The sequence below is a fragment of the Vulpes vulpes genome, chromosome 6 (genome assembly GCF_048418805.1).
Source record: "Vulpes vulpes isolate BD-2025 chromosome 6, VulVul3, whole genome shotgun sequence".
Taxonomy (NCBI): domain Eukaryota; kingdom Metazoa; phylum Chordata; class Mammalia; order Carnivora; family Canidae; genus Vulpes; species Vulpes vulpes.
The window spans coordinates 103147934-103162071 of NC_132785.1; the positions used below are offsets into that span (position 1 = coordinate 103147934).

At 52.0% G+C, this 14138-nt stretch overlaps 1 protein-coding gene across 1 annotated transcript; it reads right to left on the reverse strand.

Annotated features, from left to right (window-relative positions):
* Positions 1 to 1620: 1620 nt before the first annotated feature.
* ZFP36L1 (ZFP36 ring finger protein like 1) lies at positions 1621 to 7767 on the reverse strand. The gene is made up of 2 exons (XM_026008459.2): positions 6870 to 7767; positions 1621 to 4428 (listed from the first exon to the last, which is right to left on the reverse strand). The coding sequence occupies exons 1-2, from the start codon at positions 6924 to 6926 to the stop codon at positions 3469 to 3471; spliced, it is 1017 nt and encodes a 338-aa protein (XP_025864244.1). The 5' UTR covers positions 6927 to 7767; the 3' UTR covers positions 1621 to 3468.
* Positions 7768 to 14138: the final 6371 nt, after the last annotated feature.

Here is a 14138-nt window from a genome sequence, read left to right on the forward strand (position 1 = left end):
GGCCATAGGGAGCCTCCCCTTGCCTGTACAGGCAACCCCTTCCCTCCAGGAGACCATGCTTCTACCATTGGTATCACTCAAGGGATCGACTCCAACTGAAGAAATTCTGGGCAGGCCAGTGGGTATCCTTAGCCCCTGGGAACCCAACCCTTGTTACCATGAGCTACAGAACTAGAAAGATGTCTGCCGTATGTTCATCTATGCCTGCACGGAATGAGCTCAAGGTAACCATTAAATGTCTTTGCCTTTAGTCAGTGAGGAAGATCACATGCCCCAACCACCACCATCACCACTCAACACACACACACACACACACACACACACACACACACACACACACCTCATTCCCTCCTTCAGGGACAAGTAGCTTAGGTTCACTCCAGTCCCAAGAAGGGCTGCTTTTCCCTTACCTCCACTGGCAGCCCCTGCCCTAGGAAAGGTCATTGTCCTTTTTTCTCTATCATGCCTCTGCCCCCCAGCTGGAACCTGCTGTCCAGGGAAGTATAAGTTGGGTAGGTAAGGTGGGTCTTCCCAAGCCCCAAGGGCAAGTCCAGCCCATGTCTGCTGCAGATCTGCCTTTGGGAGAAGCCAGGTGGAGTCAAGGCAGAAATTCAACTTACTCCCTGCACACACACCCCAACTCACTGAGTGCAAGGAACCAAAGGCAGCCTCAAATAGCAATATCCATCCCTGCCTCTCCAAAAAAGAACTGCTCTCGAGACCCAGATTCAGGGTCTTCTTCAGGCTGGATCCTTTTCAGTAGGATCCAGCCTCACGGGCAGGCAAAACAACCCCTTCTGAGTGGTCATCTGGCCTTAGCTGCAGTGCTTCTAGGCCAAGGGGAGCCCACTCTTCCCAAGAGGACAACCTACGTATTCCACTTGACATTAGAGGTGTAACAAGAGTAAGGGGTTGGGAACTCCTAAGGACTTCCTATTAATGACTGACCGTTCTCATAGCTGCTTCTCCTTAACCAGCCTTCCAGATATGGGAGTACATGTCAGCTCCCTGTGGAACCACCCCAATCCCCAGTGCTGTGGTTTGGGCCCCTAGCCATCTTAACTGCCCCTCACTAAGCCTGCAATGCCTCATCACGCCTGCCCCAGGCAGGTGTTGAGAGGCTAGAGCTTCAGGTTGATTTCATGGGAGAAAAATGAGACTGGAAACACTCAAAAGAACTCATTCAAACCCAGAATGGCTGAAGTACCAGGTGCTAGGTTCCCCCTCCACCATTTTGGGACTCCAATCACCACCCAGAGGATTGAAGACCACAGGCTGGAGAAGACTGGCAAACCATGGGCCTCATCAGCTCTTCTGAATAACCTCCAAAGCTGCCCCGGTGCCCAAGGTTGGTCCCGTGTCAAGAACCAACACTCTGGGAGGACAATAGAGAAGTCCGGGTTCCTTTCCAAAAAATTTCCATCCCATCCCTTCTAAGCTGAGACTTCCAGCATCAACAGAGGGAGCTACAGCCCTGAATTTAAGCTGTAAGGAAGGGGGGGGGGGAAGCAACCAGGGCCCCCCCACTTCTCCCCAGCACCTGCATCCCATACAAAGAAAGGACAAACCTACAGGCAAAGTGAAACCACAAATGAAGTAAAACTAGCTTCACCATCCATGTTTCTTGAAAAAAAACGGGGTTTATTGATTTTTAAACTGCAAATAGTCGTTACAAAAAAGTTTTTTTTTCTTTTAAATAAATTCACACAAAGAAAGAGAAATAGGAAGCGACGGTAGTGACCAGCAAGAGGAATAATTACATTCATCTTAATGTGTGTGTGCCAGTTCTGTTTGCATTAACATTGGAGAACTCCAAGCCTGGAATCCAGAACCTCAAATCTGCAATCGGAATGTCTTGAGATGGGCACGTGGAAGTCAAAGGGTTTCTTTTTTTTTTTTTTCCCTTTTAGAAGCCATACATAAAAGTTGTTTTCCTTCTGTACTGTCACAGAACTTTTACATACATTCTCAGTCCTAGTTGTGGAAAGGCCTAAAGAAGAAGAAACTCAATTTGCAGTCCAACACAAAGGGGGGAAATTTCTAAAATAAATAATCCAACAGTTTTTTGCATTTTTTTAAATTAATTTTTCATTTTTTTAAAATAAAATAACCAAAAAAAGTGTAAAGTTACAAAAAATGTCGTTGAAGAATAATATATTAAAACTGTGGAAAAAAAAGGAAAAAGACACGTCACAAAATTTTAAGATTAATATGAAGATCATAATTTAACATAAAAGAATATATTCTATGGATTTGTCATCCCGATAAATATGAACAAAATTAACAAAAAAAAGCATAGTTTTGGCAATAAATACGTTTTGATAAGTTAAATAAGCTTTTTTATATTGATGTGCAGTGACAAGCAAAATTTTTGCTCTCCAATTTCTGAAAGTTATATGAAGTTTAAAACCCAGGGAAAAAAGCATGGCGTGAGTGCTCTAAGGATAGACCTACGGTATTCTAGAGCAAAAACCATTAAAGCTACTTCTACAGGAAATCGTTTTACACAGATATTGTATGTGGAATGAATACCATTAACTGCTCACCCCTTACATGTTTTTTTAGCTTTTCTCTCTTTTTTTTGTTATTTTTTGTTGTTGTTGTTTAAAGATGTCACATATGAACTGGGGAACTTTAGCACCAAAATCAAGTCTCTCATAGTCCATCTAGCTTCCCCATCCTCCCCACTTAAAAAAAAAAAAAAAAAGACAAAAAATTAAATCACAAAGTCCCACTATGTCACAATCTTCATCCACTTTTTCAGTCTTCCTTCCTGTAGACCTACACGAACCCAGGCAAGATTAGTCATCAGAGGTTCAGGTCGGGAAGAAAAAGGTTTTGAATGTCAAGATAGGTTTCCCCAAAAACCCGAGTCTGGCAACAACGCTCCCAAGAAGGGTGTGGGGGTCATGGGGAGAGGGAGGAGGAAGTGTGTGGGAGGCTGAAATAAGGGAAGGTGCAGTTGGGTCGCCAGTGGAGGGAGCTGCTGGTTCTGGGTCCCCTCCCCCTCCCCATGGGCAGAGGCTCCGGGAGGCCCACGGGTGCCCTCTGGCGCTGAAGAGGTAATGTAGTCACAGTGACAAAGTTAGATTACAAGGCACTAAATTGCTTCTGTAAACTGTTACTGCTTTTTCTTTTGTGATTTGGCACTTAAGGCTTAAGCCGGGGGGGAAAGGCATCTACTGACAAATATGGGACTTGTCTGTTATGCGTGGTAAGTGGACTATAAAATCGAGGAGAGGGGGTTTCAAGCCAGAGGAAGCTACTGACAAATTGACTTGTCCTTATGTTAGGGGAAGGGGGTGGGGATTATGAGGGGGGAGGGGGCATTCCAAGGTTCTGGGGCAAAGGGGTTGAGCTTAACCTTGTTAATGTTGGGGTTGTCAGGATGTTGGGAATGGCTGGGTAGGGAGGTGAGGGTAGGGATGGGAGGGGTGGAGTAGGCAGGGGGTCCCTCCCTACCCTGGTTTAGTCATCTGAGATGGAAAGTCTGCTGAAAATGGGCAGGCGTCTTGAGTTGTCCAAGGTGGGGGAATCTGAGCCACTGTGGCTGCTGCTGGAGCTGCTCAGATAGCCCTCCTGGTCCGAGAGAGAATCCTGAGGGCTGGGGGGAGAGTCAAACATGTGGGGGGACTCGGACACGGGCCGGTAGAGGAAGGTAGTTGGGGAGCCACCCCCAGGCAGCCCCACACTAGGGGCAAAGAGGCTCGCCAGCTCCTGGCTGGAGAAGGCGAAGGGGTTATTGGTGCCATCGGGCAGGGTGGGTGAGCCCAGGAGGTCATCGGCGCTCAGGATGGGGGGTGGGGTGATGGACGTGGGGCTGTCCAGCAGCCCCGTGGCGGCAGCGGTGGCGGCGGCACTGGGAAACCCAGCAAAGCTAAAGCTATGCTGGAGGCGGGGACGGTCGGCGGAGAGGTCCCGGGCCCCAGCCAGGGCGCGGCGCTCCTCAGCGTTGTGGATGAAGTGGCAGCGGGGCCCGTAGGGGCAAAAGCCGATGGTGTGGAAGGTGCGGCACAGCTCCGTCTTGTACTTGGGGTGGCGGGTCAGACTTCGGAGCTCGTGGATGCCGTGTGCGAACTGGCACTTGTCCCCGTACTTACAGGCGCCGTTCTCCTCGAAGGGGCGGCACAGCTCGGTCTTGTAGCGGCTGGAGTTGACCTGGCCGCTCCCCGGCTGCTTCTGTGCGGGCAGCAGCCGCTCGCCCCCTTCGGAGAAAGAGCGGTCTCGGAACCGGCTGTCGCGGGAGCTCAGAGCTGGGGCCGGCTCGCCCTTGAGGCTGCTGAGGAGCTGGTTCTGGTGGAACTTGGAGCTGGGGAGGGTGACCGAGTGCCTCCGGGGGAAGCCCCCACCAGCAGGGGTGCCCACCGCCTTCCTGTCCAGCAGGCAGCCCCCTGCACTGGGAGTATTGTAGTTGAGCATCTTGTTACCCTGGAGGAAAGAGAGGGAAGAGACAGGATGGTTAGTGACAACGGCCATCCACCAGGGCCAAGAAGGTACCACTAAGTGCAGCCCCCTCCAAAAGCTGCAATGCCCCTTGTATCTCTAAGGAACCATCTCTAACTCTGCCCCTGGTATGCCCCCTCCCCCTCTTTCTCCCACAGACAGGCCACCTAGCTTTACTTTGGCCCCATACAGAAGAAACCACAAAATCCCGACCCATATCAAACTGTTATATGTCCACCCTACTCTTTGCAGACCCCTGGGATGTGCCCCCATATCCTGTTCCCGAAGGTACCACTTTTATCCACAAAATCTAACTTCTTTACCTCCCAAATGGATTCCTTAGCTCAAAAGATCTCAGACAACTCAGACTTCTGTAGATTCCCCTTACCCCCAAACAAAACCAGGTAAACCTCAAGAGACTAGGAGTACCTCCCTTTTCATCAGTCCCTCCTTCATGGACACTCCATACACACACACACACACACACACACACACACACACACACACACAGGACCTGGCCTAAGACTCTCAACTTCCTCCTTTAGAAGTGTTCCCTTCCTTTGGCAAAAGGTTTCCAGACTGCCTTGGCTTTATCTTGCTTAGGGGAGGAGGAGAGGAAGGGGCAGGAGAACACTTTGGTCAGAGGTAGGGGTCAGGGCCAGGAGAAGGATGGGATTCCAAAAAACAAAATTCATTGCCCCATGCTTAGGGAAGGGGTGTCTCCTACAGTGATCTCCCCACCATTCCCAGCCCACCCCACCCCCTCCCCTGGGAAGATGCCTTTGCAGTTAGTCTTCTGGCTGCAAGGGCAGGCTTGGATAAGAGTGCCAGTGTTTAATCTTTAACGCAAAGCTGCAGGTGGGAAGGAAAAGGAAGGCACTACATCCCCCCCACCCGCCTCCTAGTCAATAGTGGCTTTAGGGGGGAGGGCAGCAGAGCCACCACAGATAGGTTTCTGTTCCAGTGGGACCCTGGTCACCTGCCCAACCCGTACCCAAGATTTGGAAAGGGTGCAAGCCGGGGACCTGGGAGTTGGCTCCCAGCCCATGTGGGTGTCATTGTGCAAATTCTAAAGTTGGTCCCTTAGGATCAGCTGCAGGGGATCGGGAATCTGTAACAGCAACCACCCCACAGAGCGGATTACAGGAACCAAGTTGAGAGCTGGTTCTCAACAATAAGGTTCATTTAAAAAGTCCTGGGGGGGGGGGGGGGTGGGTTGGTGGCAGGGGTGTGCAGAGAGTGGAAAAAAAGAGAAATAGATCAAAGAGAGAGAGAAAGCCGGGAAAAGAAGTAAGAAGTGTAGGTTGAGTTCAGGCCCCCCGCCAGGGCAGCTGGAGTCTGGGAAAGCCAAGGAGGGAAGGAAGCTGAAATTTCAAACTTTTTTTTGATGTTGCTCTTCAGCTCCTCGGAGTCCCTGCACCCCAACCCTGCAGCCCTGGGGCCCTGGCAGCTGGGCCGACTGGAGAAGCAAGCTGAGAAAAGAGAGCGACATGACCCGACGTGTTTAAAAGAAGGCGAAACACTTTAGCAATTAAAAGCAGCCTAGCAGCTCCCTGCTCTCAAACTGGGGCGAGGGGGCAAAAATAACTTAACATCCATCGACTTTTGCTATGTACACTTAAACCACACGCCTGGAACATTCAGTGTTTAAAACCTGCCTTTTTTCCACACCGGCTGGCAAGCTACACCTCTTAAGGAGGCCCCATTAAATCCTTCCTCGCAGAACCCCTCGAGCTCGGCCGGCATTTTGGTGTCGAGTGCCCCCACCGCCTCGGAAAACAACCCTAGTCCCATTTTCACCCCAAAGTTTGCAGCACTGGAGGCTCTCACGGCAGGAAGCCGGACCGCGCTGGGACGAACTGAAGCCCCACTGCAAACCCGTCTTGCAACATCCTTTTGAATCACAACTCTTGGTCTTTTTCTCGCTGATCCCCAGCACTCAGATTCGACATCAGAGAGGGAAATCTCCCAGCAAAACGCCCTCCCGAGACTCGCTAACCCCGAAGGCTGGCGGTGTGGCTGGAGAGACTCGAACCCCTCCCGACGGAGGCGGCGAGACCCAGAGCGCGCACGGGGCAACCCGGCTGGAGCAGCTCGGGAGGGACGGCGGGATCAGCGTGCAACTGCCCCGGTCCCGGCCAATGCCCCGCGTCCCCGGGACAGCCCCGCCACTCAAACTTCGCCCCCCAAAACTCTGGTCTCCAAATTCCCATGCAGTCGCCGCGAGGACCTGTTGAAACTCAGAGTGGAGAGAGCCACATTCCTTTAAACTGGGGGGTGAAATGAGGCTGGAAAAAAATAAATAAAAACCCTATCTCGCCTCCCCCTCCTCTCCTCCCTGCCTTCCAAGACCTAAACTTTTGGGAGGATCTTTCTTTAGATGAAAAAAGGAAACTTTTAAAAGCAAACCCTCCGCCGCACTTTACCTTGCATAAAACTTCGCTCAAGTCGAAGATGGTGGCAGACACGAGGGTGGTGGTCATCCTGGGCGCTCGCACGGGGCAGGGACGAGGATCTGGCGTGTCGCGAAGGTCTCGGTGCGGGGAAGGCGCAGCCTCCGGCTCTCCGGTCTGGAGTCCCACACGCCCGCTCCCGGCGCCCCTCGCCTTTCTGACTCTCCCCGGCTGCGGCGCGCGAAGCCCAATTTATAAAGTTCAGATTTGGTGGGCCGGGGAAGGAGGAGCTTTAAACTTATTTAAATGAGGAAGAGGAGGGGAAAAAAAAAGTTGATTGACACTGAAGTTGAATCAGCCATGCGGTCAAACTCGGGAAAGAAAAAAAAAAAAAAAAAGAAACTTTCAAAAGGAAGAAGGGGGAGGGGAAACGAGGAAAGAAGCCGGAGGGGGGGGGAAAAAAAACCAACTGCGAGCCGCGCACAACTTTTTTTTTTCTTAAAGAGGAAAAGTTTCGAGTCCGCTCGCTTGGCTCCCCGGCGCTTGGGGCGCCCCTCTCTCCGGGGCCGCGCGGCGCGAGGGGGAGGGGGCGCCCCCCTTTGTCAGCCTGCGAGCGCGGCTCTGTGACATCACTCATTCCACCCTCTTCGGGGTTCTTGTTGTTGTGTTGTTGTTTTTTTTTGTCGGGCAGGAAGGCGGGCTCGACTTTCTCTTTTTGCAAGCTGGAGCAGAAAGAAGCCCGTCCTGAGCCCTGAGCGCCCGGGCTGCGGTTTCCATCTTGAGCAGATCCCCCCCCCCAAACTTCTCCAAGTGTCCCCCACACCTTACTTTTCCCGAGTTCTCCTCCTCACTCGGCCGCCTTCCGCAAACCAGGCAAGGCCAGGAGATCGGGAGTTTGGGACGCACAAAGCATTCAGGTCTAGGGGGTTCGGGTTTTTTTGTTTATTTTCCAGCAGGACGTGGCGGAGGTGGAGTGGCAGGGGAAACCAGGGAGACCTTTTCCCCCCGGGGAGGGCTCGGCCCGGCGGGGCGAGCCCAGCACGATTTCGCGCGCCGCACGCGACTTTACCCTCCTGCGCTTTGCAGCCAGACGGCGGGAGGGGAAGTCGCGGAAAAGACCACCGCCCCGGCGGATTGCTTGTTTGTTTAACAGGCCTGGGAGTGGGATTTGTGTGACACATCCAACCTTAAAAGTTTTTCATAAAGAAAACCCGAATCTTCGTGAATGCCCTTTGCCAATCCGCCCCCCTCCCCGCCCAATTAAAAATCATTAACGCGCAGCTCTCCACGCTCGCTCTGAACTAGGACACACACACACACACACACACACACACACACACACCTCTAGATGCTTGAACAATGAATAAAAAAGTTACTTTGGCAAAAGAATGAAGGTAAAGAAATGGGGGAGGCGACACTCTAAGTTATTGTTGCTTCTCCCCCGCCCCCACGGGAATGGAACATATGGCTTGTCACGCTGCGCTGTTTTGGCGGGATGGGGGGAGGGGGGGCATGGGATTCTCGAAACCGAAAGCCCTCTCCCCATAGATTACTCCGTTTAAGACTGTAATATAGATAGATAGATGATAGATAGATGATAGATAGATAGATGCTGTTAGGTTGGGATGCTTCTCCATCCACCCAAATAAAAAGTTGCGAACGTGTCGCCCACGGCCCCCCGGGTGCTGGAGCGAAGACCCAGGCGGAAATCGCGGGGCTGTGTTTCTTTCCTATTTCCCCGCGTGCCCGGCCGCCTCCTCAGCCCTCGCACGTTTCTTCCCAGCACTCGAGGCCGCCGGGTCTGTTATGAAACCCCGTGCGCTGAGTGGCTAAGAGCGGGTTCCATTGCGATGTAATTAGGTCACCCCATTATGAGCACGTTTCTTTGGAAAGGACAGGGCGGGCGGAGCAGAGCGCTCGAGTCGCGCTCTCACCACCACCACCACCACCACCACCACCACCACCACCACCACCCACCCACACACACACACACACACACGCATTTTTATTACATTTCTGATGTATTCGTCAACCTCTGAGCGGACTCAGGGAAACCTTCCAAATCACAACGAAAGGAACCGGTTTCTTTTCTTTTCTTTTTTTTTAATCTTTGCGAAACACACCACTTTTGCTGCAGCCACGAATCTACGTGATCCCAGCGGCTCTGCTTTTATTTGGCCCCTCTGACTTACACTGATGGCTCCCATTTTTAACCTGACTGCTGCCCCCTCTGCCTTTCCTTCTGCTGCTGTCCAGCCTCCTGTTGCTTCCCTCCCCCTGCTCCCATTTTTTTTTTTCAGCTTTTCTTGAAATCTGGCAAGCGCCAGAAAGGGAAATAACTTCCATCCACCTTAATTTAAATCATTCAAGTGTAGGTTTCTTTCTTAAAGGGGTGTTTGCTCGCTCCTTTCCCCAGCTCCAAGGCGGGGAGGGGGCCATCGTGCAGTTTCTGGGTGATGAGGTAATGAGTTCCAGATTTCAGGACAGACCAGGCAGCGCGTTAAAACCACAAGGTTAGTCTGCGTCCTGATGTGAAGCTATTTGGTCTTTTTATCTCCCTCCCCCCTCCACCACCAAAAAAGGCCCGTTGGTCTTTAACCCTGGAGGGTTCGCGAAGCTCTGCTGGGGGCTCGGAGGAGGGGTGGAGCAGCGAGGGAGAAGGGGGACCAGGAGCGGGTGGGGCCGCCCTCCCGGCTGCAGGCCCAGCCCGCACCCGCGGGCCCGCACCCGCTGTCCCCCCGCGGCTGCAGGATGGGCCAGAAGAACCGTCACGCGGGCCCGGCGCCGCAGGCTAGCTAAAAAGTCTTTTTTCTTTTCCTCCCTACCTCCCCCCGCCCCCCCGCAAGGAGAACGCCGATTCCTCGAATTTCCTCCGCTTTTCCAACTCGCGGCCGCCGCTCCCCTCCCCCGCTCCCGGGCGCGGGCTCCGCGGGGCGGCGGCCGGCCTGGCCCGCTCGCTCCGAGTTGTTTACCGGCCCCGCCGACCCGCCGAGTTTGTTCCAGCTCCCAGAGCCTGTCTCTATAATTAAACTCTCTTTTAATTGTCGGGTTGAAACGTCATTTCGGGGACTTTCCAAGGGTGAGGGAGCCGAGGGGAGGGAGCGAGCCTCCTTAACCCTTCGCTGACCCGGCGGCCCGGGAGCGGCGTCCGGCGGGGCCGAGGAGGGCTGGGAGTCCCGGGGTGCGGCCGCCCCGCGCCGGCCGGCCGAGCTCCGCAGGTGCCCGACGGCGGCGGGGAGGGCCGCGAGCGCCGACCCCGGCAGGAAGCCGGGCCGACGCCGTGCGCCGCCCTCCCCGCCGCCTCGGCGAGGCAGGCAGCGCTCCGGTTCCTTCCCGCGCCGGTGGGGAGAGGCCGCGCCTTCACCTGCACCGCCGCCTGCGGACCGGGAGGCGATCAGCACCGCCGTCCTCCGTCCCAGGCCCGACTTCCGGGCCCTGCTGGCTCCCTGGGAGCCGATCCCTTCGCCAGGAGGGGCTAGCCTAAGGTATTTTTGGCTTGGAGGTGTTAGGTTTTGTTCAAGGAGGAAAGTGAAAGTCTTCGGAATTAGGGAAGCGCGATGGACATATTCATGGGCCAATCTGGACCGTGGGCGCACCTCGCAGCAGGTGAGAGACAGTGGGGGCGCCGGGCCCCTAATGGGCTGGGCCTTGTCATCAGCGCCCTCCAAGGCTCCGCTTCCTGGGATCCCCTCCTGGCCTGGTTGCAACACAGGACCTGCCATCCCAGAGCCCTTCAGGCTTCAGGTCACTTGCACAAGCTCCCAAATTATTTGGATGGGGCCTCGCCCTGCCCACCCCAACTTCTTCTACCTGAGACCCTGGGACTGCTGCAGGGTCTCTGGATTAGAGGCCCTTTATCAGGCCAAGTGCAGCCTGAGAGTTACCTGGCTTAGATCCACCTGTAGTGTTTGTAGAATGCATATTCCTCTGTTTGGACCCAGGCCCAGTGAATCAGATGCCCTGGGGTGGGGTAAGGAATCTGTATTTTCAGTTATTTCCTGCCAGTGACTCAGACATTAAGGTTTAAGAATCAGTGGTCCAAGACTTGGAAGTTGGGCCATTCTGGATCCAAATCTTGGCTCTGCCATTTTCTAGCTGTGTGAGTTTTCAAGACCATGACCAAAGCCTCTGTTTTCTCACCCCTAGAATATGGATAATAAGACTGCCTAAAATTGGCTGATAAAGTACTTAGTTTCAAACCCCACAGAATCGTTTTATATGCCTAGCCATTGTATGTAAACTAAACCGTTTCTGGGGGGCCTTATTACACCACAAATCATATTCTGAGGAGTATTCACTTTGCAAAAGGATTCTTCATAATAAACATCCATGAAATGGTCCAGCTAACAACTTTGGCCACTGCTGTACCTCCTCCTTTTTTGCCTGGGCCTGCCTAGAGACACAAGAAAGCCCATGAGTTTTCAGTCACCTAAACTTTGATGGGAAGCCCAACTCTGCCAGCTGGCCACTGGTTGCACAACGTCAAGCAGGTCACTTAGCCTCTGGGATGGTGGGGAAGGTTAAACTCTTCCAGCCAGTGCTTAGCCCAGACAGCCACTTGCCCTCCAGTCACTCCAAACTGCTAGCAGTTGCTGGTGGTTGCTGCACACCCCTCCCTGGGGCTTTGCTCAAGAGGTTCCTTCTGTCGGGATTTCAGGCAGCGCCCGAGCAGGCAAAATGCCTCTCTCCCAGCCCTGCCACTCTAGCATTCGGCTGCATTTGATGGGAATTAATCCACTTATTCCCCCTGGACTGTAAACTCCTCGAGGACGGGCAGCTCTATTACCCAGGCCTCAGGAGTTAGTCCTGGCACGCAGCACTTTTCAATTTTTACTGAACCTTGCTGTTGAAACCATTTGGACACATCGGTCACCCTAAATTTGGCAATGGGATAGAAGGGTGGCAGAGGTTCCAGGAGTGGCAGAAAGGGAGGGCTTGGGCTCTGCCATAAGGGGAGATGGCAGTCTTACTTACCACTGGGAGGTTCAGAAAGCCAGAGATGGTAATTCAGGGAAGCAGGGCTTCCACAGCTGGCCCAGGGCATGTTCTATGCAGCTGTTAAGAAGCGATACTCTTTAAAAAAAGAAAAAAAAAGAGATTTTACTTATTTTTTTGAGAGACAGAGCATGAGCACAAGTAGGGGGAGGGGCAGAGGAAGAGGAAAAAGCAGACTCCCTGCTGAGCTGAGAGCCCCACTCAGAGCTGGATCTCAGGACTCTGAGATCATGACCTGAGCAGAAAGCAGATGCTTAACCGCTTAATCCGCTATGCCACCCAGGCGCCCCAAGAGGTGATATAGTCTAATGGACTGAGCACTGGTCTAGGAGTCAGGAATCTTGGATTCTAGAACTACTCTGCTTCTAGTTTAGTAGGTCATTCTCTACTCTGGGCTTCCCTGTTCTGCTCTGTGGATAGAGAGTGTTGGACTGGACAGGTGATACTCAAATAATCACTCCGAGCTGAATATCTGGGGAGCTATACAGATGCCCTGCCCCACCCCATCCCACCCCACCCCACCTCCAAAAGATTCCACTTCAGTTGGTCTGGGGTGAGGCCCAGCCTATGCATCTTCTAAGCCCCCCAGATGATTCTACTAGGAAGCCAGAAACACTGGATTTGTCTCTTTTAGAGCAATAATTCTCAACCAGGAATTATTTTGTCCTGCAGTAAACATTTGGCAATGTCTAGATACATTTTTGGTTGTCACTATTGGAGGAAGGAAGGAAGGCCAGAGCTATTGGCATCTGGAAAGTAGAGTTCAGATATGCTACTAAACATCCACACAACAGCCCCCAAAACAAAACTTATCTGGCCCCAAATGTGAAGAGTACCAAAACTGAGAAACCTGGTTTTCCTTTTTTAAGATATTATTTATTTATTCATCAGAGACACACAGAGAGGCAGAGACATAGGCAGAGGGAGAAGCAGGTTCCCCACGGGTAGCCTGATGTGGGACTTGATCCCAGGAGTCCGGGATCATGACCTGAGCTAAAGACAGACACTCAACCACTGAGCCACCCAGCTACCCTGAGAAACCCAGTTTTGGAGGTTCTTTCCACCTCCAAGATTCCTGTGTACTTACTTAAGCTCTATCCCTACTCTCCCCAAAACCCCTCAAATTAGGGCAGCCCAAGAGATCTTTTTCAAAACAAAGATCTGATCTTGTGGCACACTTGCCTACAGCCCCATCTAAAAAGGATGGGATCCTTTTAGAATAAAGCCATCCCCTCAGTCCAGCAAAATCTGACTTTTTGTTCAGCCTGGACTCTTACACTCCTCCTTCCCCATTACCACCTCTCCCATCCCACCAGGGCACTCCCTGTGCTCTGGTCAGTTTCAGATGAAAACGAAGGATACTTCCTTCTGCCCTAGGTCCTTGACACTTGTTATTTCTTCTATCTGAATTGACCTGCCTTTGGCCCAAGTAAGTTCTAAACCATCCTTTAGAATCCAGCTCAGGGGGAAGCCTGGGTGGCTTAGTGGTTGAGCATCTGCCTTCCACCCAGGGTGTGATCTTGGGAGTCCCAGGATAGAGTCCCACATGAGGCTCCCTGCATGGAGCCTGCTTATCGCTCTGCCTCTGTGTGTGTGTGTGTCTCTCAAAAATAAAATCTAAAAAAAAAAAGGCTCAAGCATCACTTCCTTAACCATTCTTGGAGTCCCCCTCCCCCTCAACTTGGCCAGGTATCTGTCTTCACTCTTATGTCCTCATGCCATGTTCATTTCCTTCAGAGTAATTATTTTGGTTTATGCATAATATTCATTCCTGTAACCTTTTTTTTTTAATTTTTAAATTTCACATACAGAAAAATTGACTTCCATTTGGTGTACAGACTTTTAGCATCAATAGATTCATGTAACCACCACCATGATCAGGAAACAGAATAGCTCTGTCACCCTGAAAAACCTCCCTCATGCTACTGCCTTGTAGTCATGCTCTTCCTTGTCCTTTAGTCTGTAGCCACTGATCTATTCCCTATACTTTAGTTTGATCTTTTCCAGAATGCCATATAAGTAGTATCACATAGTATGTATGGTTTCACAGGACATAAAGCCTTCTAGATTTATCTGTGCTGTCACATATATCAATAGTTCATTACTTTTTTAGAAGAATACTGTTTCACTGTATGGGTACACCATTGTTTATTCACCTGTTGAAGGGCACTGGATTTCCAGTTCAGAGCCATTATGAATAGAGCTGCAGTAAACATTTGTGTACAGACTTTTGTGTGAACACAGTGCCTATTTCTCTAGGGTATATAGGTAGGAGTGGGACTGCTGGGCCAAATGGGAAGTGTATGT